At 44.9% G+C, this 26708-nt stretch overlaps 1 protein-coding gene across 1 annotated transcript in view; it reads right to left on the bottom strand.

Moving 5' to 3' along the window:
• The window catches only part of LOC124551067, an 86535-nt gene that overhangs the window by 41264 nt on the left and 18563 nt on the right, over window positions 1-26708 (bottom strand). The window contains exon 2 of the mRNA XM_047125954.1: window positions 25798-25848. Within this exon, the coding sequence (XP_046981910.1) occupies window positions 25798-25847 (50 nt within the window). The 5' untranslated portion in view covers window position 25848. The remainder of the gene's footprint in view (window positions 1-25797; window positions 25849-26708) is intronic.

The raw sequence follows: 26708 nt of genomic DNA, 5'->3' as shown, positions 1-26708 counted from the left end.
AGCAATACAGGCCTGATAAACGACGGGGTATGCTGTAAAGGATGTCATCAGTCTCATATTGAAGCCATAGCGGCCATTCTTCCCGCAGAGCTATTTGCAAGTCTGGGAGAGTGGTTGGTGGATGCTGACGTGATGCAACCTGTCTCCTTAGTGTATCCCAGACGTACCCTATGGGGCTCAAATCGGGAGAGCTAGCAGGCCACGCCCGGCGGTCAGTATCTTCCGTTTCCAAGAAAGAATCAACCAGCTGTGGTCTATGAGGTTCCTTCAGTACGAAGTCTGATTCCACAGCACCTCGTAACAACCGTACATGAGGTCACAAGATCTCGTCACCACAGCTGACAGCAGTTAAACCTTGCCGATTCACCCCTACAAAGTCATGAAGAGACGTTCGAGAGGTCAATATAATCCCTGCCCGCATCATTAAGAATCCTCCTCGATATCGGTATCTTTGAACAATATTTGGGTCCCGAAATCGTGTTCCACGTTCCCTCCAGGTGTGATTCCGTCGAGAACCACTCTCCAGACCAAATGGGAATCATGTGTGAAAAGAATATTGGCCCTCTGTTCGACGGCCCATGTGGCATATTGATGACTCCACTCTAGACGTTTCCTCTGTGAAGATGCGTTAGAGATACACATACGAGGTGTGGCTAGAAAAAAACCGGACTAGTACTGGTGAAACAATAAAACAAATGCAATAAGGCTGAAAGTCGCGTGGCCTGTCACGTGACTCTCGCTCCGCCTACTGCTCGAGTTTCATCTGCCTCCTGCACTCAGTCTGCCCGTGGCGTCTGTTTTAAGTAGTTGACGTTTTGTCTGTGCGTCGGAAAATGTTGAGTGTACAGAAAGAACAGCGTGTTAACATCAAATTTTGTTTCAAACTAGGAAAATCTGCAAGTGAAACGTTTGTAATGTTACAACAAGTGTACGGCGATGATTGTTTATCGCGAACACAAGTGTTTGAGTGGTTTAAACGATTTAAAGATGGCCGCGAAGACACCAGTGATGACACTCGCACTGGCAGACCATTGTCAGCAAAAACTGATGCAAACATTGAAAAAATCGGTAAACTTGTTCGACAAGATCGCCGTTTAACAATCAGAGCAGTGTCTGAGTTAACAGGAGTTGACAGGGAAAGTGTTAGGCAGATTCTTCATGAAAGTTTCAACATGAACAAAGTGTGTTCAAAAATGGTTCCAAAGTGTCTCACAATTGAACAGAAGGAACGCCGAAGAATGATTTGTTCTGACATCCTGGAAAACATTGAAAGTGATCCCACCTTCTTACAAAATGTTATTACTTGCGATGAATCGTGGTTTTTTACTTACGATCCCGAAACTAAACGCCAATCGATGCATTGGAAAACTCCTGGTTCTCCACGACAAAAAAAAGCACGAATGTCAAAATCGAAATTCAAGGCAATGATGATTGTTTTTTTGACATCAAAGGGATTGTGCACATTGATTGGGTACCAAAGGGACAAACAGTGAATCAGCATTACTACATTAGCGTCCTGGCTACCCTACGTGAGCGAGTATGGAGAAAACGGAACGATTTGTGGAGAAAAAGTCATGGATCCTTCAACAAGACAATGCCCCAGCTCACAGTGCGTTGTCAGTGAAGACGTTTTTGGCAAAACACAACATTCCCGTCTTAGATCATCCACCCTACTCACCTGATTTGGCCCCCTGTGACTTTTTTCTTTTCCCTAAAGTCAAGTCAGCTTTGAAAGGAACTAGATTTGAGACTGTTGAAGCAGTAAAAGAAAAAGCGACGGAAGTAATGTATGGACTTACCGAAAATGATCTGCAGCATTGCTATGAACAGTGGAAAATTCGTATGGAGCGGTGTAGAGACCGAGGAGGACAGTACATTGAAGGAGATAACATGAAATTGTAAATAAATGTTTTTTCCAGCATCAGTCCGGTTTTTTCTAGCCGCACCTCGTACAGCAGGCCTTCGACAATAAAGACTACTCTGCCGAAGCCTGTTCTACAGCGTTTGCCTCGATGCAAAACGTCCAGTGGGTGCTTTGAAGTCAGATGCCAGTTGCCATGCAGTACTAAGGTGGTATCGTCACACCCTTACGGCCAATTAACGGTCCACTCTTTCCGATTTCACACGTGGTTGGCCCTGCCCTGGTCTTCAGGATACAGTTTCGCTCTCAATAAACTGTCACCATATCCGAGAAACAACAGAACGATTCACATTAAGCCATCGGGCCACATCAAGTTGCGATTGTCCTGTTTCCGTTATTTCTATGGCCCTTTACTGCAGAGCGTCTGCTAGGCGTCTTCTCTGTGGCATACTGCACCGTCTGTGTACACAGCGACTGTGTTTGTGGGACTGCCCAGCAAACACTACTCCGTTTGACAGGTGCCCTGACGTCATGGTTGGCGTGCTTGTCCGTTGACTGGAATACAACCGCGCAGAACACTATCGTACGGACATCTGTTGACCGTTTGTTGCCTTAATTTTGGACACCAGTGTAAGTCTTTCATCCACTCAAACAGTTCACTAAGATTTTATAAAGCAGAACCGCGTTTGCACTTGAGTGCTAGCCACAAGGAATATCAATTCAGTTTCAGCTCCATTCTTGACACTTGTGCTGCCTCAAAAGCAACTGCTAATTGTTATGGCTAAATGAGTTGCAGATCTGAGTGAACACTAACAGCGGACAATTGTTTGAGAGAAACTATGAACAAAAACTGAAATTAGCTTCACAAACTACACTCCTGGAAATTGAAATAAGAACACCGTGAATTCATTGTCCCAGGAAGGGGAAACTTTATTGACACATTCCTGGGGTCAGATACATCACATGATCACACTGACAGAACCACAGGCACATAGACACAGGCAACAGAGCATGCACAATGTCGGCACTAGTACAGTGTATATCCACCTTTCGCAGCAATGCAGGCTGCTATTCTCCCATGGAGACGATCGTAGAGATGCTGGATGTAGTCCTGTGGAACGGCTTGCCATGCCATTTCCACCTGGCGCCTCAGTTGGACCAGCGTTCGTGCTGGACGTGCAGACCGCGTGAGACGACGCTTCATCCAGTCCCAAACATGCTCAATGGGGGACAGATCCGGAGATCTTGCTGGCCAGGGTAGTTGACTTACACCTTCTAGAGCACGTTGGGTGGCACGGGATACATGCGGACGTGCATTGTCCTGTTGGAACAGCAAGTTCCCTTGCCGGTCTAGGAATGGTAGAACGATGGGTTCGATGACGGTTTGGATGTACCGTGCACTATTCAGTGTCCCCTCGACGATCACCAGTGGTGTACGGCCAGTGTAGGAGATCGCTCCCCCACACCATGATGCCGGGTGTTGGCCCTGTGTGCCTCGGTCGTATGCAGTCCTGATTGTGGCGCTCACCTGCACGGCGCTAAACACGCATACGACCATCATTGGCACCAAGGCAGAAGCGACTCTCATCGCTGAAGACGACACGTCTCCATTCGTCCCTCCATTCACGCCTGTCGCGACACCACTGGAGGCGGGCTGCACGATGTTGGGGCGTGAGCGGAAGACGGCCTAACGGTGTGCGGGACCGTAGCCCATCTTCATGGAGACGGTTGCGAATGGTCCTCGCCGATACCCCAGGAGCAACAGTGTCCCTAATTTGCTGGGAAGTGGCGGTGCGGCCCCCTACGGCACTGCGTAGGATCCTACGGTCTTGGCGTGCATCCGTGCGTCGCTGCGGTCCGGTCCCAGGTCGACGGGCACGTGCACCTTCCGCCGACCACTGGCGACAACATCGACGTACTGTGGAGACCTCACGCCCCACGTGTTGAGCAATTCGGCGGTACGTCCACCCGGCCTCCCGCATGCCCACTATACGCCCTCGCTCAAAGTCCGTCAACTGCACATACGGTTCACGTCCACGCTGTCGCGGCATGCTACCAGTGTTAAAGACTGCGATGGAGCTCCATATGCCACGGCAAACTGGCTGACACTGACGGCGGCGGTGCACAAATGCTGCGCAGCTAGCGCCATTCGACGGCCAACACCGCGGTTCCTGGTGTGTCCGCTGTGCCGTGCGTGTGATCATTGCTTTTACAGCCCTCTCGCAGTGTCCGGAGCAAGTATGGTGGGTCTGACACACCGGTGTCAATGTGTTCTTTTTTCCATTTCCAGGAGTGTATGAACGCGCCGTGTCGTGTTATTTGTTTGCCGATGCACCCTCAGCCAAGGATATGGGCCTGCCGTGTTGCGCATGCGCAGTCCGTGCTCCGGTAAGGGTGTACATGCCTACAGCCGCCTAGTGAGCTACTAATTTGGTAATTTTCCACATTTCTTAAAAAAGCCTGTAGTATATCTTAGCAGCTAAAATCTTGACAAGGTCTTTCTTTCGGCGTATTCTTCCTGTATAAAAAATTTCAGGGTATGCATCGACAAGTCGGATTGGACCATTCCCTTCTAAGCAATAAACTTTAAATGCTGCGTCTTAGGCTTTTAGTTCGATAGTTGTTCTAAAATGGCATTTGTGCATGTTAATCGACACACAATTTCCCGTGCTATAGTCCGCAAAAACACGTCTTGCCCAAGGACCTATTTATCATAAATACATGTCTATCTTAATTCATCTTTAAGCGGACCAAAAAAATAAAGAGGCTCAAAACATTCCAAAGCATATCGCTGTAATGTGAGTCTTTACTGAGGACCACATTTCCGAGTAATGTTCAAGAATGTGCTCCCAAAAACACTGTGGGCATCATGTTTCCTGCAGATTGTTGACTTTTTTCCCTTTGTCCAGAAACCTGTGGTTGACTTCACGCTCTGGCATTTACTCTCTAATTCAAAGCCATGAAGCAATGTTTCATCTCCACTGACGATTCGTTTCAAAACCATTTACTTCTGTTAGCATGACAGAATTGTAACGAGTGACAGATCCTCACACGATTGCGCTTATGCTCCTTATTCTTCTGTTAGCATGACAGAATTGTAACGAGTGACAGATCCTCACACGATTGCGCTTATGCTCCTTATTCTTCTGTTAGCATGACAGAATTGTAACGAGTGACAGATCCTCACACGATTGCGCTTATGCTCCTTATTCTTCTGTTAGCATGACAGAATTGTAACGAGTGACAGATCCTCACACGATTGCGCTTATGCTCCTTATTGAGTTGTGTTGGCACACGTCTTGCACTAACTTTACGGAAGTTGCACCAGTTGTAAACAGCTTCACAGGCAGATGCATGAGTAATGTACTGTCATGCTGAACAGCATCCGAACGACCTGAATTGCGTTTCGCCTTCTTCGTATGCAGCCCACATGACGAAACTGTCTTGCAGGTTGCAGGTCTTGTGCTCTCTTTTCGGTACACCAGTTTGACTGAACAAAATGATTACTACAAGCGACCACAAGGAATAACTGCGCTGTATACTTATCAATATAGATACAAATTAACATCACAATAAAGGAAAAATCAGAAAATACGATTTCAGAGGTGACACAGTCATTACGCTTGTAAACTGAGATTTATTACAGCCGGCCGAAGTGGCCGTGCGGTTAAAGGCGCTGCAGTCTGGAACCGCAAGACCGCTACGGTCGCAGGTTCGAATCCTGCCTCGGGCATGGATGTTTGTGATGTCCTTAGGTTGGTTAGGTTTAACTAGTTCTAAGTTCTAGGGGACTAATGACCTCAGCAGTTGAGTCCCATAGTGCTCAGAATCATTTGAACCATTTATTACAGTAAATGACATTTTAAAAAGCAAATATGAACTTGACATTATATCGAATTTGTACTGGACTAACACCTGGGCCTCGAATCGAGCAACTATTGTTCCTAGCAACTAATTATGAATGATCTTAAACATCGTTTCAATCACAAGTAACAAAGTGTGCGCTGGTTTAAACTTCAAATGACACAGCATAAATTTTTGTTTTGGTCGTGAATTCGAACCAAGCACCTAATCAGACTTAACCAAGCACAATCAAATGCCAGCTATCAAAAATTTTCGCCAATAGCGGGTAGACTGAAACTGAAATGTCACTACGAAAATCTTTTGTCTTGCCTGGCTTTTAGCACGACGCCTATTGTCGTAGACGTACGTAGCTGTAATCATTTCAGCGCACCACCAACCTACACAGAGCACTCGTTCCTGACTGTGTCGTAAAGTTCTGTTTTCCTGGAATTTTATTGCAACCTGTACGAAACATTAATTTTCTTGCTCGTCCAAATCGATGATCACTAGCTGTTTGGCTACCCGAAGCGTGCATTTCACTTGATTTTGTAATCAGTGAAGTCATATCACGAAGAGTATTGATGTACGTAATCCATCGGGGTAAAGTTTACCTAAGAAAATCGGACAAGTGCGAGTAGATCTCCATCACTCAGGGTTCCGTACAAATTTCGTAGATGAGAATAATAATAATAATAATTTTTGTAAACCCTCGTCGCCAACTTTTGTAAAGGCCTCGTCGTTACTGCTGTGAAGGCCGAGTTGCCACTGTTGCTACGGCAGGCTAAGTTTGTGGGTTCGTGAAACGGCTTCTGGTGCAGTACACCGCTAAGACAATTTCTCCCTGCCACTATTACATAGCTATGCCCCAGGGTCATGTAACAGGATAGGAGAACGAAGGTTCTACAACACTCCAACAAATTAGTAACAAAGTCACACAAATGAGTTAAAAGGTTTACTTATCTTTGTGACTTGTTGAATAATTAAGTCTGCAACACTGCATGTAATATAACACAAAAAGGCCTTCAATATCTAAGTGCAAATAATGGTAGGTGAACCTCATATTACATAGCAAATGCAATTACAGCTGTCTGTTCACTTGTAAGAGTTCACTAACCGACGTTCCCTGTCTGTCAGCCCTGGACGATGATCTGTATCCAAGTAGGCGAGAACTGCTCTTCTGCCTTCCCAGTAGGCTTCTGTCCGTTGTCTTCAGGTCATTGGCGGATTCTACTCGCCCGAAAATTGGCCGAGACTAAGTCGATATCTTCATCCTTAGCGCCTTGACTGTGTCTTGTCGGGCGACATATTAGTAATAATAATAATAATAATAATAATAATTTCGTGCTGAATGCTCAAAAATTCCAGAAAACAGATATTGACCAAATAGAGTTGGTAAAAAATTCAAATATCTAGGGGAGATAATCCAAGAAAATGCTCCGGAAAAATCTACACTACAGGAAAGGTTGCAGAGAATGGGGAGAGCATATGGTATCACCAAAGACTCTACAATAAAAATAGCCTATCCGAAAATGCAAAAATAATGCATTACAACGCAGTAGTGAAGCCAGACTGCCTAGATGTAAGGGAATGGTTCAAACGGCTCTGAGCACTATGGGACTTAACATCTGAGGTCATCAGTCTCCTAGAACTTAAAACTACTTAAACCTAACTAACCTAAGGACATCACACACATCCATGTCCAAGGCAGAATTCGAACCTGCGACTGTAGCGGTCGCGCTGTTCCAGACTGAAGCGCCTAGAACCGCTCGACCACAACGGCCGGCGCAAGGGAATGCCTGGCTTAATTTAGATAAAACTACTAGAAAGGAGCATTATAAGGAAAATATTAGGACCATTAAACACAATAGAAGATTGGAAATTACGAAGTATTGCTGAAATATACCAAAATATGGAAAATATTTCAAACGTACTGTCAAAGAAAAGATTTTCAAATATTTGTGGGGTAAGAAGTCCACAACATGGTGGGTCAACGAAGTAAGAAAGGATTTAGCAAGAAACAATATAAAAACCGAATATATAAACAACACAGAAGTGTTTTCGGAAGAAGTATTGAAAATTGAAAGATTCTAAGGCAGGATAGTTAAAAAGACTGGTTGAAAATGCTCTGAAGACAGGAAAAAGAAACACAGTGAACAGATGAAAGCATACTGGAAGAAAATAAAAGAATAAAGAAGGAAGAACTGAAATTGGAAAGTGATCCTCTGATGGTCTATTCGCAGTACAAAAAATTTGTGCAGCTGAGTGCCCAGGTGCAAGTGCTTCAGTTGGATGCCACTTCGGCGACTTCCGTGTCCCTAACATTTACCAGTTATCCAACCAGGGGAAAGAGACCAAACGTTTAGAGAGAAATCCGAATCACCTCTTGTTTCTGTCGATTTCTCGCATCGCTGGGATGTGAAACGGGGCTGAAAAGGAAGATTGGAAAGCCCACGATCCGATTGTGAATCGACCCCACGACCTTTCGATTTCCAGGCACTCCTTTTATCGCTGGACCACCAGGGCCGACAGGCTTGTCATGCCAGGGGGACCGGGTTCGATTCCCGGCTGGGTTGGAGACTTCCTCCGCTCAGTGACTGAGTGCTTCTGTCGTCTTCATCATCCTCATTTCATCCTCATCGACGCGCAAGTCGCCGAAGTGGCGTCAAAGCAAACGACTTGCACCAGGCGAACGGGTCTACCCGACGGGAGGCCCTCGCCACACGACATATCATTAATTTCATCTATAGGATATGACGACTGAGTTTGCGAGTATCAAAATATGTGACCTATATGGCCGTATCTACTGACTGCACTGATTTAAAAGCCTAAATTTTTTACGCCGTCGAAGAATCGTAGACATTAGTACTTTCCATAAATTTCGATACCTCGGCCCGTTCGCGAGAAAGAGACGTCTTAACAGATCGACTGACAGTCGAACAACGAACGAGAAATAAAATCGATTTAAGGAAATAACGGAAAACCTAAATCAGGATGGTCGGATAGGGATTTGAACCACTGTGTGTTAAATTCATAAACAGGAAATAATGGTGGACGCTAACAGGCGAAAATAGAAGCATAGACCAGTGGAATCCTCAGAACGTAGCGTTATGCATCTAGTGGCATAAAGATGTTTTGTGCTAAGAAGAGCAGTTGGCATTTTTCTCCATAACTGTGGAGCTCTGCGGTCGTGAAGTAGGAAAAGCGGCCGAGGAAACCGCAACTAGTGTTGCAGATACACGAGAACATCCGCCTACACTCTGCTGATTTCACAAAAGAACCTATCTACGACTTTGGCTGCAAAGATATCTCTATCGCACTTCTCCCTCTTATCTAGTGCTCTGAAACGTTTATCTTTCTGACTCCTTATCGAACCACTATCAATACAATTTCTTTGTGCACGAAAGTGAACTTTAAACTTAGACTGACGATGTCTTTTTCTCCCAAGCAGTAGTTTTCTACAGGCGTTCAATCCAAAAACTGCTTGAGTGTTTTAGTAAAAAAAAAAAGGCGTGTGGCGAGAGCCCACCGGCGGGTGGACCTGATTGACGGGTGGAAGTCTTTTGCTCTGACGCCACTTCGGCGACTTGCGCGTCGATGATGATGCAGGCGACACAAACACCCAGTCGCTGAGCAGAGAAAATCTCCAGCCCGGTCGAGAATCGAACCCGGGCCCCTCAGCATGACAAGCCGGCGCGCTGTCCACTCTTCTTTTGCTGAACTTTTTTAATTCATAAATAGTTGCAACAACATTATAAAATTGCTTATTATAGTGACATACGCATAAAGATAATCTTCTACATTACTGGAATCCTTTGCGAAAACAAAACATTTCTTGAAAGTGATGTCTGTCGATTGATCGTAAGTGTTTTTCATAGATCAGATTTTCTCTCGTTTTTCCATGTTCTGAACCGCATCATCAAAAATCGGAGTTCACATGACGGTTGTTCTGAGGAAGTTGGCGTATATATCATAGTAATTGTTGATGCGTAGTAGCTTGTGAAGCTGGTCAGGGATGTACGTCCAAAAATCTCCTTCGCTCCTTTCTTCACTGGACAGTAGGTAAAATACCACGAATCCCTTCCACCAGTTGCCGGCCGGGGTGGCCGAGCGGTTCTAGGCGCTACAGTCTGGAACCGCGCGACCGCTAAGGTCGCAGGTTCGAATCCTGCCTCGGGCATGGATGTGTGTGATGTCCTTAGGTTAGTTAGGTTTAAGTAGTTCTAAGTTCTAGGGGACTGATGACCTCAGAAGTTAAGTCCCATAGTGCTCAGAGCCATTCTTTCCTTCCACCAGTTGACGACATTGTTCTTCGAGGCGAGGTATAGTTCTTCCTCCGGGTATAAAAGGTACGTTGTTATCAAATACGGCGGTATTCTCTGCACAGATGCTTTTTTTTTCTGATTGACAACGAACTGTTATTTGCATTTCCACAGACAAATTGATGTTCACCTGTGTCAATCAGGTTGCAAGCGGTACACAAAGCGGAATCCGCCAGATGAATGGAATGTAGTCTGGAGTTCGTTGGAAATTTCCTATTCACAAAATGATACCACAATGACCACACTTTTGTTGGTAAATGCGGGCGGTGTATGTTCCTTCAGATATCACGCCAAGAGTGACCGACGTATTTTTGTTCTGTGATGTTCTTTGTCTGAAGGTTTACTAAGTTTTGGTAGTCTTTCTTGACTTTGATGACATCTTTCTCGGGAGAAATGTTTTGGGTCCATTTGGGATATGATGAACGTAAATTGGCTGGCCGGTGCTATTTCATTTAACAGAAATGCGGCAACTCTGTTGACTCACCGCTTCCACAGTTCATATGTTTTACAGACATACAATGCTTGTGCTTTATTGTACACGTCTGTGAGATTCAGTCCACCGTTGTCAGTCGGTAGAGTGAGCGTCTGGTATTTGAAGATGTGGCTGCGGCTGACGAAGTGGCCAAAAGCAGCCAAAAATCTTTCGTCACATCCCTCCGCATTGGCTGGACTCGCGCCACGTAATGTATCTTAGAGGACAAATACACTACTGGCTATTAAAATTGCTACACCACGTAGATGACGTGCTACAGACGCGAAATTTAACCGACAGGAATCAGATGCTGTGATATGCAAATGATTAGCTTTTCAGAGCATTCACACAAGGTTGGCTCCGGTGGCGACAACTACAACGTGCTGACATGAGGAACGTTTCCAAGCGATTTCTCATACACAGACAACAGCTGACCGGCGTTGCCTGGTGAAATGTTGTTGTGATGCCTCGTGTAAGGAGAAGAAATGCGTACTATCACGTTTCCGACTTTGATCAAGGTCGGATTGTAGCCTATCGCGATTGCAGTTTATCGTATCGCGACATTGTTGCTCGCGTTGGTCGAGATCCAATGACTGTTAGTAGAATATGGAATCGGTGGGTTCAGGAGGGTAATACAGAACGCCGTGCTGGATCCCAACGGCCTCGTATCACTAGCAGTCGAGATGACAGGCATCCTATGCGCACGGCTGCAACGGATCGTGCAGCCACGTCTCGATCCCTGAGTCAACAGATGGCGACGTTTGCGAGACAACAACCACCTGCATGAACAGTTCGACGACGTTTGCAGCAGCTGCGGTTACCCTTGACGCTGCATCACAGACAGGAGCGCCTGCGATGGTGTACTCAACGACGAACGTGGGTGCACAAATGGCAAAACGTCATTTTTTCGGATGAATCCAGGTTCTGTTTACAGCATCACGATGGTCACATCCGTGTTTGGCGACATCGCGGTGGACGCACATTGAAAGCGTGTATCCGTCATCACCATACTGGCGTATCACCCAGCGTGATGGTATGGAGTGGCACTGGTTACACGTCTCGGTCACCTCTTGTTCGCATTGACGGCACTTTGAACAGTGGACGTTGCATTTCAGATGTGTTACGACCCGTGGCTCTACCCTTCATTCTATCCCTGCGAAACCTTACATTTCCGCAGGATAATGCACGACCGCATGTTGGAGGTTCTGTACGGGCTTTTCTGGATACAGAAAGTGTTCGACTGCTGCCCTGGCCAGCACATTCTCCAGATCTCTCACCAATTGGAAACGTCTGGTCAATGGTGGACGAGCAACTGGCTCGTCACAATACGCCAGGCACTACTCTTGATGAACTGTGGTATAGTGTTGAAGCTGCATGGGCAGCTGTACCTGTACTCGCCATCCGAGCTCTGTTTGACTTAATGCCTAGGCGTATCAAGGCCGTTATTACGGCCAGAGGTGGTTGTTCTGGGTACTAATTTCTCATGATCTATGCACCCAAATTGCGTGAAAATGTAATCACGTGTCAGTTCTAGTATAATATATTTGTCCAATGAGTACCTGTTAATCATCTGCATTTCTTCTTGGTGTAGCAATATTAAGGGCCAGTTTTTCAGTTACATTCAACAAACCAACGACAAACGCTACACAAAGATGCCTTGTTCTAATACATATTATTTACAGTTTATCAGGATATCCTTATGACAAAAAGCTAATTTAATAAAACAAATAATATCTGGAACACGAACATGCGCAAAACATTAAGCATTAGCAAGACATGAAGTACTTGTGAGCCAAATGTGGTCTGTGTAGTGAAGTCCTGTGTCCTACCTAACAATCATTTCTCGATTGCCATTAAAAAACATATAAACCTCACAGTAAGAGTATACTCAAGACTAGACCAAGTTAAGAAATTATTCAGTGCCACACACAATCAATTGGATTGTGTATTCACAAAAAACTAAGATGTGAGTCGGTATAAGCAAAAAGGTGTAGTTTTTAACAAGTATGCAAGAACAAAATTTTTTAAATTTTTTAACTTTAGGTCTAGGGGTGCTAAAACGACATTCTGATGAGACTTAAGATTGTGAAGTTAAGATTTCCTTAACTCACTATAATAACTTTTCTTATGTGTTGTCCGCACCTTTTTTTATTTCCAAAACCACCGCACGCGTTTCGATATTCCGTCATTTTCACAGGCTACAAACACAAAACCGGTATCAGAAGATATGATAATAAGTTACCTTTCACCACTAGAATATGGCATTCTCGCTTGCTAGTGTTAAGTCAATCATATAAAATTGTATCACGTCAACATTCCCAATCACGAGACAAGTGCAAACTGCTACCAAGGAAAATTTTGGAAACGTAGTAGACTAAATCGCTGGACGGCGCTGCATACTTCGTACACATCTCATTTTGTTTTGTTAACAGCCACAATTTTCATCATTAGATCATATAAAATAATTTCATCAGTAAACATGAAAATCACTTCACAATGTTTTGCAAAAGGTATTTCTTTCAAAACAATGTGTGGTCGAAATTAATATAGTGGGAGAAGGCGCTGATTGGTGCTGGATCCATTTGTCTGTGAAACATTTTTGACAATTTACAGCATATAAACTACTGGCATCAGTAAAAGTTAATTAATATCATTTTATAAGAATTTACAAAGTCTAGAAATACAGCTGAGGCATGTAGCATTCACTAATAAGGAACAGATGGCGCCCAAGCGCTGCTATTTACGCCAATGTGAGCAATTGCATGTCTACACAGGAAAATCAAACAATTTGAGAGGCGCAATCTTGCAACACTATACATCAGTTCCATCAATAATATACGGCAACCATCCCACATTGCACTACGTGATTGAAACGCATTAACCCTCAGAATCAATTTAAAAGCTCAATGGTTTTTGATGTGGAACCTTGCAGCTCGATAAGAGAAGACGTGAAAAGCAGACCGCTGCCATCCCTGCACAAAGCGGGCGCGCAACTACACTGCTGGCCACCATAAATGCAACACCAAGAAAGACAAGACGTAGCACAACAAAATTTATTTTGTAGATAACATGTTGACCAAGTATCAAATGATTACGTTTACAGACGTCTGTGACATGTGGTTCCTGCCAGAATCAGTAGCCAGAGTAGCCGCCATTGTTGGAGATCACCGCTGCCACACGTCTCGGCATTGAGTCAAAGAGACGTTGGATGTGTTCCTGGGGTACAGCAGCCCAAGCAGCTTCCACACGTTGCCAAAGATCATCTGGTGTGGCAGCTGGGGATGTAATCTAGGTCACTCGTTGAGCAACCATGGACCACATGTTTTCTATCGGCGAAAGATCCGGAGAGCGAACCGGCCAGGGAAGCACTTCAATCTGGTTATTGACGAAGAACCCTTGGACAATGCGTGCCACGTGTGGTGGCGCATTATCCTGTTGAAATATGGCTGTGGCCGAGCCCTGAAGGTAAGGAAGGACAACTGGCTCCAGCACCTCGGATATGTAGCGCCGGCTATTTAAAGTACCGGCAATGCGTACTAGAAGCGTGCGAGAGTAATATCCAATACCGCCCCATACCATAATACCCGGTGCAAGACCAGTGTGGCGGTGCATAATGCAGCTGTCCAGCATCCTCTCTCCACGGTGTCTCCACACTCGAATCCGACCATCGTGGTACTGCAGACAGAAGCGTGCCTCGTCAGTAAAGACAATGTCATTCCATTCTGCCGTCCACATCCGTCTGTCATCACACCATTGGCGACGGAGACGTCTGTGGTTCTGCGTCAATGGTAGACGAAGCAATGGACGTCTTGCGGACAGACCACTCTGCCGTAAACGGCGTCGAATGGTACGCGCAGACACTGGATGATGCGTTACAGACGCAATGTGCTCTGCTATGGTTCGGGATGTCACTGAGCGATCCGTCATTGCCATGCGCACAATTTACCTATCAGCACGTGCAGTGGTGCACCGAGGTGAATGCGATCGACCACGTCGGTCCGTCGTACCCTTCTGCATCCAACGGTCACATATCCGCATTACAGTTGTTTGGTTTCGTCCAACACGACTAGCGATTTCTCTGTATGATAATCCACAATCTCGGTAAGCCACTATCCTTCCTCTGTCGAACTCGGATACTTGATCAAACGATGTTCGCTGTTGTCTACGAGCCATAACTGATCGTCTTGTGAAACAACCACGCCGGCCGAAGTGGCCGTGCGGTTAAAGGCGCTGCAGTCTGGAACCGCAAGACCGCTACGGTCGCAGGTTCGAATCCTGCCTTGGGCATGGATGTTTGTGATGTCCTTAGGTTAGTTAGGTTTAACTAGTTCTAAGTTCTAGGGGACTAATGACCTCAGCAGTTGAGTCCCATAGTGCTCAGAGCCATTTTTTTTTAAACAACCACAAGGTAAACACACGTGCCGAACGTACACTCGTCGAAATCGCCAAGCCTTAAATGGCGCTATGAGGTGGCGCCACAGGCGCGCGTGATGTGCGTCTGCGCTGAAATTCTAATCAGTTGCATATCTCATCGCTGCAAACCCATGGTGTAAATTTCACTTGATTCGGATGCTTCCTTCAGGGTGTTGCATTTACGGTGGCCAGCAGTGTAGTTAGCTAGCACTTGGTAATGCTATGATTATGCTCTCATTGTGGTATTGTTGATTAATAGAGATAATTGCTAATGTTAAATATGCTGTGAGTAATGACCTTCTTGGAATCAAATAATACGAGGGTAATCCAAAAGTAAGGTCTCCTATTTTTTTAAAAGTACATAGACCTGTTTATTTCTGCAATGGTTTACATCAGTTTACAGCTTGAACATTTAGTTATTTTTCGACATAGTCACCATTTCTGTCGATGCATTTTTGGAGACGCTGTGGCAGTTTTTGTATGCCCAGGTCATACCAGCGCGCCGCCATGCTGTTTAGAATGCTATGAACCTCTTCTTTCACATCGTTGTCGGAACTGAATCGCTGGGACCACAATTAACGGTGACAGGTACTGTGAGACTCTGAAAAAACTCAAACGGGCAATTCAGAACCGGAGAAGAGGAATGTTGAGCAAGGGCGTACACATTCTCCATGACAACGCTCGCCCACAACTCGCTCGGCAAACCGTTGCTCTCCCGCAACAGGTTCAGTGGAACACAATCACCCACCCACATGCTCCTTAGATTAAAAGAACATTTGGCCGGAAAGTGATTCAGCTCCGACGACGAGATGAAAGAAGAGGTTCATAACTTTCTGATCAGCATGGCGCCGAGGTGGTACGACATGGGCATACAAAAAATGCCACAACGTCTACAAAAATGCATCGACAGAAATGGTGATTATGTTGAAGAATAGCTAAATGTGCAAGCTGTACACCGATCCAAACCATTGTAGAAACAAACAGGTCTAAGTACTTATAAAAAAAAAATAGGAGACCTTACTTTTGGGATTACCCTCGTACATATGACACGCCAATACTGAAAAGGCCGCTGCCCCTCTTCAGGAACCACACGTTTGTGTGGCCTCTCAACAGATCCCCTCCGTTGTGGTTGTACCTACGGTACGGCTATCTGTATCCCTGAGGCACGCAAGCCTCCCCACTAACGGCAAGGTCCACGGTTCATGGGGGAGTGGGGGGGGGGGGGGATGGGTGGCGGGTCAAAAGGACAAAAGGGCCAAATCCCATAACAAACACTGCCCCGCGCTGCACGACCAGGAATGCAAACAAGAAAACTATCCTTTGGTTCCAAGAGAGCACTGGGACGAGGATGATTTCAGTTGATTAAGTGATTTTATTTTTTTACATTAAATGATGGAATTTTAACTGTTATGTAACGACATGTGTATGCAATAAAGAATTGTGGATTAAGCAACTGTTTTGCGGTTTCTTCATTTTTCGAAATGTACTTGGAAAGTTGTGTCTGCCCCAGAAGAGGCGCTAACTTGTAGTGCATGGAAAGTGATGTGTACACAGGAACGAGTCCACAAAAATGTATTATACTCTTGGGAGCCTTCATGAAGGACGTGCTAGCTTTCAGTAAAATTCTGAACAATGAAAGAGAGGTGGCACAGAACTGATTATTTATCAAACTGAAGCACACGGAGTATGTGCAGAGACCGTCATTTCGCTTTTGTACCGGACGATAAGATTTGTTACGAAAATTATCTGTGGAATCAACAGGTCCGGTTTTAGGCCCAAGCGACACAAATCGCTGAATGGGGGAGGGGGGGAGAGGGGGAGGACCAGCTGGATTGGTGCCAGAGATGCCACGACTGTTAGATTTATACACAGGGCTATCACAATCAGTGGTCGCATTTGAACTGCGCACACCGGGCTCCACCTCATTACGATGGCATGTGAGCCGCGGACAGAGCCGGCTTACCGGCTTATCGACAAGTCCGATAATCGCCTCTCGACTTTCTCTGTCGCAACTTGTGAACTGCGAACGTTCCAGAAACACGTCGTTCTGCTCATCCACTCAGTTTTGTACTCTTTTATTTACTCATGACTCATGTCACATTCCCATTTCATCATGTCCAATATCTAGCACAGATAAGTCACAACACGCCAGAGAGTTATTACTTGAAAAACTTCTTCGGGCTGCCTTTGTTGAGTCCAGATTGAGGTGATGCAGTCCTTCACTCATGATTTCACGGCAGTTATCCCTGGTGAGTGAGTGCGGCAAGATGGGGAGAACGTGTTGAAGCAGAAACCTGCAATAGTAAAATTTACCGGCTACGTTTGTGACATGTATACATCCCCTGAAGCCTTGTTTCCGGCAACTATCTGGGCTGAACACTCGCCCATATCCAACCGCACCACCAAAAGTTGCGAAGCTTTCCATTCTAAACTGCGCGGTTCGTTTTATTCTGTCCATAGTTCTGTCTACCGTTTTCCGGAGATTCCGTGAAAGACATGGGTGCCACGCGACAAAAAAAGAAAGACTGTTCAGAAGGAAACATTTATACGTAAGCAGACTGATGTTTTAGTTGTAATTTGGGTGGCGAATATGGAAGACAATCAACCATCATCCTCGTGGTTAACGCTAACTGGCTAACTAATCCTCTGCCCGCAGTTCACATGTCCCCGGTTTATTACTCCTATCCGCAGTTTCACATAACCAACATAGGGCTGTCCGCAGTTCAAAAGTTGTGCAGCCAGTAGCGGCCGCTTGCAGCTCTCCTGGCTCCCCAAAGCGAGATTTGTATGCTGCAATTAGTAACGAAAATTGATGCGGGTGAGAACGTACGAGTGAAAAGGGCGGAGAGGGGGGGTGTCGCCAAACAATAAGTCGCTAATGTGTAAAAATGTTCTCGATCAGTCGCATCGTGTAAAAATCTTCTCTAAGCAGAAATGGGTATAACCGTAACAAGCAACGAATTACGGCAGCGAGCAACAAGCTCCTAAGAAGAGATAACCCCGCACAGTAATAGATACACTCCTGGAAATGGAAAAAAGAACACATTGACACCGGTGCGTCAGACCCACCATACTTGCTCCGGACACTGCGAGAGGGCTGTACAAGCAATGATCACACGCACGGCACAGCGGACACACCAGGAACCGCGGTGTTGGCCGTCGAATGGCGCTAGCTGCACAGCATTTGTGCACCGCCGCCGTCAGTGTCAGCCAGTTTGCCGTGGCATACGGAGCTCCATCGCAGTCTTTAACACTGGTAGCATGCCGCGACAGCGTGGACGTGAACCGTATGTGCAGTTGACGGACTTTGAGCGAGGGCGTATAGTGGACATGCGAGAGGCCGGGTGGACGTACCGCCGAATTGCTCAACACGTGGGGCGTGAGGTCTCCACAGTACGTCGATGTTGTCGCCAGTGGTCGGCGGAAGGTGCACGTGCCCGTCGACCTGGGACCGGACCGCAGCGACGCACGGATGCACGCCAAGACCGTAGGATCCTACGCAGTGCCGTAGGGGACCGCACCGCCACTTCCCAGCAAATTAGGGACACTGTTGCTCCTGGGGTATCGGCGAGGACCATTCGCAACCGTCTCCATGACGCTGGGCTACGGTCCCGCACACCGTTAGGCCGTCTTCCGCTCACGCCCCAACATCGTGCAGCCCGCCTCCAGTGGTGTCGCGACAGGCGTGAATGGAGGGACGAATGGAGACGTGTCGTCTTCAGCGATGAGAGTCGCTTCTGCCTTGGTGCCAATGATGGTCGTATGCGTGTTTGGCGCCGTGCAGGTGAGCGCCACAATCAGGACTGCATACGACCGAGGCACACAGGGCCAACACCCGGCATCATGGTGTGGGGAGCGATCTCCTACACTGGCCGTACACCACTGGTGATCGTCGAGGGGACACTGAATAGTGCACGGTACATCCAAACCGTCATCGAACCCATCGTTCTACCATTCCTAGACCGGCAAGGGAACTTGCTGTTCCAACAGGACAATGCACGTCCGCATGTATCCCGTGCCACCCAACGTGCTCTAGAAGGTGTAAGTCAACTACCCTGGCCAGCAAGATCTCCGGATCTGTCCCCCATTGAGCATGTTTGGGACTGGATAAAGCGTCGTCTCACGCGGTCTGCACGTCCAGCACGAACGCTGGTCCAACTGAGGCGCCAGGTGGAAATGGCATGGCAAGCCGTTCCACAGGACTACATCCAGCATCTCTACGATCGTCTCCATGGGAGAATAGCAGCCTGCATTGCTGCGAAAGGTGGATATGCACTGTACTAGTGCCGACATTGTGCATGCTCTGTTGCCTGTGTGTATGTGCCTGTGGTTCTGTCAGTGTGATCATGTGATGTATCTGACCCCAGGAATGTGTCAATAAAGTTTCCCCTTCCTGGGACAATGAATTCACGGTGTTCTTATTTCAATTTCCAGGAGTGTAGTTAGGCGAATGTGGCAGCGGGGCCGATTGTGCTCATACTATCCTTTAAGCAATCTGTCCACCTACCAGGATAGGTTTCAGCTTGTCTGCTCCTTCACTCTGCGGTAGTAGATACTGGTTTAGCCGACAAAAGCAGCGTCGACGAAAATTCGACTGAAATCCAGTACTCCGTTCATCATAAGGATAAACCTCATGTAAACATCACACTATGTATTCTTCCGCGTTTGCTGGAACCTCATTGGGTTTCGTTCCACGTGGAGCAGAAGTGCCGGCCGCTGTGGCCGAGCAGTACTACGGGCTTCAGTTCGGAACCGCGCTGCTGCTTCGGTCGCAGTTTCGAATCCTGCCTCGGGAATGGATGTGTGTGATGTCCTTAGGGTAGTTAGGTTTAGGTAGTTCTAAGTCTAGGGGGCTGATGACCTCAGATGTTAAGTCCCATAGAGCTTAGAGCCATTTGAACTAAATGTCGTGTTATTTCTCGCGGCAAATCCCTTGACTTTGCTCCAGATCAATTCTATTTGGTTCAGATAGCAGTGCAACGGTGATAATTGTAAAAATGCAGTATTTGTAAAGTGTGCTCGACACAGTGCAAATTTTTTTTTCGTTTTTTTACGACGCTTATCACTCTGGTTCGTGTGGGAACACATTTGTCCTATAAAACGGTGGGCACATTCATTGATTTATCATTTTTCTCCAAAAAATTTGTGTAATGTTTTCTTAACTTCAAAATCTGTAACAATCTTTTATAATGTATCCTCGTAAATATATAATATATAATTTATAATATATATAAATATATAAAGTATTCTTGTAAAAAGAGATCTATTGATGAATAATGCTACTACTACTACTAATATATCGATAATTAAGAATATGTATCTGCAATGAAAACCAGAATTCTGCGTGTGGTATGTTATTAAAAACCAGAAGACGTGCATTTTTCTTGAAGAAGATGATGGTTAAGTTAGAGTTAATTACCACATATTCATAAATGTCATATTTAAATGATTTAGGTATTCAAACGGAACAAAAAATTTTATTGATTGTTGTTCGATAAGGAGCGAGACAGCTATACGTTAGAGAGCAGTAGATAAGAAGAAGAAGTGTGTTAGGGACTGCATTCCTAGATAGGTTCTTTTGTGAAATCAACAGAGTGCATGCAAGCGTTCTCGTACATTTCCTTGGTTGCTTTTCGTACGTTTCGATCGCAAAGTGCGTCAGTTATGGAGAAAGATGCCAACTGTGATGCAGTTCTTACGCAAATCAGCATCTTTGTGCCGTTAGATGCATTGACCTAGGCCTCTACTTTTTGCTGTTAGAGCCAGCCATTATTTTCTGTTTATGAAGTTAATACACAGTCGTTCAAACACCCATCTGACGATTCTCATTTAGGTTTTCAGTTACTTCTTTCAATCTATTTCTTTGGCGTTTGTTGTTCTTTTACCTGTCTCACTGTCTGTTAAGACCTCTTCTTCTCAGATGTGATAGTGATGTTTTGGTTGTAGGGTGCTCAACTGCGCGGTCATCAGTGCCCATAAGAAGTCTCAGGTTTTACACGGTCCCATTTTTTTCCACCGTGCAATTTAGCCATTGTCACGAATGATGATTATGATGATGAAATGATTACGTCAAGAGAAACACCCAGTCACCGGGTAGAGAAAATCCCCAACCCGGCCGGTAATCGAACACAGGACCCCATGATCTACAGGCAGCAACGCAAGCTACTACACCACGAGCTGCGGACTCTTTTTCTCAGGAACGAGCAGAGTTATCGAATAAAAATTTATGGCAAATACTAAGATGTAAACTCTCTTCGCGGCGAAAATAATTTAAGCTTCTAAGTCAGTTCATTCAAAAGATACAGCCATATGCGTTACATATTCTGATACTTGCAAACTCACCCATCAAATCCTATGGATGAAGAATGTACGTACATGTCTGCCCTGGTGGTCCAGCAATGAAACGTGTGCCTGGAAACCGAAAGGTCGTGGGATCGATTCACAGTCGGATCGCGGGTTTTTCAGTCTTCCTTTCAACCCCGCCTTCACATCCTAGCGATGTGAGGAGTCGTCAGAAACAATACGTGATTCGGATTTTTCTTCAGAATGTAGGTCCTCTTCCCCTGGTTGGATAACTGGGGTAGGTTAGTAACACGCAAGTCGTCGAAATGGCGTTCAGCGAAACACTTGTACCTGTGTATTGAGCTACATGAAATTTTTTATTACTATTATTATTATTATTGTTACTATTACTATCTACAATCATAATTAACCCATTAAGTGCCACGATCCCCATTTGGGGACTTGTCTTTGTAACAGAAATTTTGGAATTCTAATAATGCTGGCAGCAAATGCTACCATTTCCCATTGTTGTCCAGACCTTTGTCGAGCGCTTGCATTGAAGATTCGTCACTTGTTAAACGGGTGAGTTGTACACTTATTTCTGTGAGGGAGGCACGTTTTTCAGCGTTACAAGAGTTGCACATTTTCAAATATATATACATATTATTATGTAAATAACTTCCAATATCTCCGTACAGGCGTGTTCTGTAATGGTTTGAGAAGATGTTTATAGATCATTTATTTCAAAGACCTATTTCATTTCTACATGACACCTGACTAACCTTCGTTGCCCATTTGGGGCTCATGTCAGTTTCCAAGTAAAACTTAAGTTTGCTTTTATTTGCTCCTCAGGCACAACGAGTCGCTACGAAGCACGTTCTATGTGAAAAACTGAAGAAATTGTAAATGACCGGAACATAATAGCCTCTTTTGGTGATGATGGTGATGTGAATGAGACTATTGACATTGTCTAACTCCCTCCAGATCGTGTAAATGAGATGTCTTACTGTGAAGATATCGACGAAAATATATTTGAAAGTACTGTTCCATCTGATGTGCCATATTCCTTGGAAATTCGTGCCAATGGAGGAAAGGAAAACGAAGAACATGCAGGCCAACAAAAGAAGAAATTGAAAGCTATTACCATTTCTAGTTGAACAACAGAAGATGCGGATTTCTCCAAAACCTATCCTGATAGAGCATAAATTGAACAGCGAAAATCCAATTTGGTAGCAGCACTAAAAGGAAAATCTGCTGTTGAATGCTTTGAAGAATTTTTTGATGAACAGGTATTGAAGTTTATTGTCAGCGAAAGTGTCTGACATACTATACAGAACAATAATCGCAGCTATGAGTTATCCAATGGATGCATAAAAAAAGTTCATAAGTATACTACTCTTCACTGGATACCATACTCTTCCACATGAAAAGCTATACTGAAATGAAGGTGAGGACTTTGATATAAGGTGTGTACGACACTGTATGTGTCGCAAAAGATATCTGGAAATAAAGCACCACCTTCATTTCAATGATAACACATGTCAACAGAATCCCATCAGACGAAAGGGATAAACTTTTAAAAATTCGTCCGTTGATGTATTTACTGAATAATAATTTTATGCAATTTCAAGCCCGCATCTCGTGGTCGTGCGGTAGCGTTCTCGCTTCCCACGCCCGGGTTCTCGGGTTCGATTCCCGGCGGGGTCAGGGATTTTCTCTGCCTCGTGCTGGCTGGGTGTTGTGTGCTGTCCTTAGGTTAGTTAGGTTTAAGTAGTTCTAAGTTCTAGGGGACTTATGACCACAGCAGTTGAGTCCCATAGTACTCAGAGCCATTTGAACCATTTTGCAATTTCAAGTTTCTCCCCGACAGCCTGAGTACTGATGAACAAATGGTACAATTTGGACACCATTACTGCAGTTCATTCGCGGGAAACCAGTGAGATTTGGATTCAAACAGTGGGTCATGTGTTGTTCTCAAAGCGGTTTCTGTTACCATATGTCCGTCCATGAAGGAAAATCGAAGGATACAAGTGATGTTTCAGTTCCGGGGTTGGTGGATCAGTTGTGTTGAATATGATTTCTGTTCTGCAGTCTCCTGATCTTCACATAATATGTTTCGATAGCTTTTTCATGAGCTTCCGTTTGATGAAAGAGCCCTCAGAGATGAGAGTAAGGACAACTGGAACTGCCTGTTTGAACGGAATGAATAACTGTCCAATAAAATCTGAGAACAGCATGAAGTAGAAACTAAAAGGAGCTTATGACTATATATTTGACAAGAATACAGAGATAATAGTAGTAATGTGGAAGGATAACAGTTGTGTAAAACTCTTGTCAAACAATGAGACAGTAAGCCGAATAAAGAAATGGAGCAAATCTGAGAACAAAGGAGTGCAAGTTCCACAGCCAAGGATGGTTTCAGAATATAACAATCATATAGGAGGTGTGGACAAACTGGACTGGAATGTGCAGAAATATCATGTGAGAATTCGAGGTAAGAAATGGTACTTCCCATTGTTCGTCAATGTATTAGATGACACACTGGTCAATGCGCACATCATCTGCTGCCTTTCGAATGAAAATATTCCACTGCTTCAATTCCGGAGGATGGTGGCAAGGCCATATCTTGTTCAATCATCCGCTGCTTCTGCTTCGAAAATCAGGGCGTCCATCTTACCCAAAATCATCCCTTTCACGTGTTCCAATTTAACTCAGGACTTCCGGAAATTGACACGTGAATGAACGCGCAACACTGGGGAAACAAAGAAAATGTGCAATTTGCAAGAAGAACGTGAGAGAACAGTGTTCTGTGTGCAATGTGGGACTCCTTATTGATTGTTTTTTTTTTGTGTGACACCAAAAATAAAAGAAAATGTAAAAAGAGAGTGACATGTGCCTTGATCCCCATTTGGGGATCGATTACAATAAACCGTTTATTTCAAGGTTATTGCATTTTTTAATTTTTTTATATTCCTTTTCCTCTCCTCTATGTCAGTCAGGCAACACAGAAATAAATGTTGATCGAAGAAAAGAAATATGGTACTTAATGGATTAAAATTGTACGGAACCCTGAATGCGCGAGTCTTACTTCCACTTGCCCGGTTTCCTTAGGTAAATTTTCGCCAGGTAGATTACTTCATTTAATATGCTGCATAAGAAAAGGTCACTGCACCTTACCTACGTAATTATATGACAGGAAACGAGGCTTAAAAAGAATGTGGTCGATATCTTGCCTTGGCGGTTACTCTGCGCCATATTGAGAAATACACCATAAATGCATGCATTGGCACAAAATCACAAGTGCAAATCAGCACTTCTAACATAAATTTCCGCATGCTACTGAGTTGTCAGTTCGTGCAGCTGCCTTTTATGTGATTTTATATCAGCGATTACAGAATCAAGTCAAAATTATGCATTGGGTAGTCAATCAGCTAATGACTATCGATGTGAACGTAAAAGAAAATAAATATATCGAGCTTGTTATGAGCAACTTCCAATGAATAAGAATTGTATTTCAGTGTGGAACATTCTTCTCTACGAGACAACAATGAACCAATGGTCTGTGAAGGTTACTGGTCTATTGGAACCATTCTAGCTATGTATGTGTAAGATCTGGGTTCGATTCACACAAAAGACAGCCATTTTTAACAAGCACAAAGTGACCCTCTTCACCTCTGGTAACGCAAGCTGAACAATGAAGGTCTGCACCCGTCCCATACCCATATCAAACTTAATGTAGGGGCGTCGGTGTATATTTGGGATCATGACAGAAGCGGAAATCACTCTACTTTGCAACTCTGTCACCAGTAAGCTTGCTTACACGAGAGATTTATTTTTATTAATTAGCCAATCGTCAGGTAAAGTGACAGGGCACTTATTTCTTATTGTATCCAATCTTGAGAGGTTGAAAATATTCGTGCTGGACTAGGATTCGATTTCAGATCCCTCCTTTCTTGACCATGTGAAACGACTCATTTCCGTCGTTTAACTGTTTCACCAAGATTCCGAAGTTCTCCAGTTCCCCACGGTGGATTGATAGCCATACGGAGAAATTATCTCCTGTGGCCCCTTGTTCTAACCATTTTTATAGTGAAACGAGTGCACCGGGTAGAGAGCAGACGAGCGCAAGACAGTTACGTTATGTGAGTTGCTTACAAATCAAACGAAACGCAGTACATGTCTTTCGGATATTTTTGAGCATGATATTACATGAAACGATAACACTTTTCTCCCACTCAAGGAGGACTGCTTTACGAGATAGGGATTTGCGGAAGGAAACGTATTTATTTCCCAAATTGTAAGACAAGAGCGTAAGGAAAGACCCGTAAAGAGGAGCGTTTGAATTTTATAACATTAAAAGAACGGAGAGAGTGAACTGCGGTGCACAGTTCTCTCGAACGACACCCCGACGTCTTCAGAACAGATTTGAACCCTATATATCTGAGTCGAAGGTCAAATCACGCCAATTCGTTACAGCGTTCTCCACAGAGATGTGTACATAGTTAGTGAGACTAACATATTGGCGTCCCAATACTGTCTGGCACTGTCAACTGGCTGGCGTAAAAAGAGATTTTGCAGATCTTTTAAATAATAAACAGAACACTCACCCATCAAGAGCAGAAGTCACTGCAGTTACTATCTCCCGTAGTGCAGACATTCTGGAAAATAAAAAGGAGATATGAAGCAAAAAATATCCAGTTATTCGAGGGCTATTTGGAAAGTAAGGTCCAATGGGCCGCGAAATGGAAACCACAGTGAAAATCAAAAATGTTTTATATGCAAGAGTGTGCTGCATCTTCCAGCTACTTCTACAACTAGTCGCCACTCCGATTTTGACATCTGTTGTATTGTACCAACTTCCCAATACCCTCGTCATAAAACGCACCCTCCTGTGCATTCCGACAATTTTCTACACTGGACTGCTGCTCGTTGTCTGTGTCAAAATATTGTCATCACAGCCAGCGGTTTATTTGAGCAGAGATGAAAATCGGAGAGAACCAAGGCCAGGGTGTGTGGTGGGTGATCAAACACTTTCGATCCAAAATGCTGCAGGGCCATCCTCATTGCCCCTGCAGTGTGGGGACGAGAATTGCCCTGAAGAAGGAAGTGCCTTACAGATACGATATGTGGGGTTGCATGAAATCAGGTGAAACCTCTCAGTGGGGGCCCCTACTCGGCAGGACACACTATTGTTCTGGGCATCTTTAAGTGCTCACTGTGTGCTCAGAAGTGAAAAGAGCGACGTGGCGCGATCGACAGGGGCGCTAGAGACCCCGCCCAACACATCTGTGCAAAGCTTCATCGTATTTTCAGTGTCGTTTCCATTTCGCGACCGATTGGGCCTTAGTTTCCAAAATGCCCTCTTATGTATAAAAATTGCACTGCACATATCTCCATAACAGTATGGAATGCGTGGCTTATTTGGAAACAAATTTATTACATTCACTCAGCCGGCCGGTGTGGCCGAGCGGTTCTAGGTCCGGAACCGCGCGACCGCTATGGTCGCAGGTTCGAATCC

The sequence above is a fragment of the Schistocerca americana genome, chromosome 9 (assembly GCF_021461395.2).
Source record: "Schistocerca americana isolate TAMUIC-IGC-003095 chromosome 9, iqSchAmer2.1, whole genome shotgun sequence".
In the NCBI taxonomy this organism is placed as follows: domain Eukaryota; kingdom Metazoa; phylum Arthropoda; class Insecta; order Orthoptera; family Acrididae; genus Schistocerca; species Schistocerca americana.
Note: the sequence above shows the minus strand (reverse complement) of the source record. Positions and strands in the feature narration are given on the sequence as shown.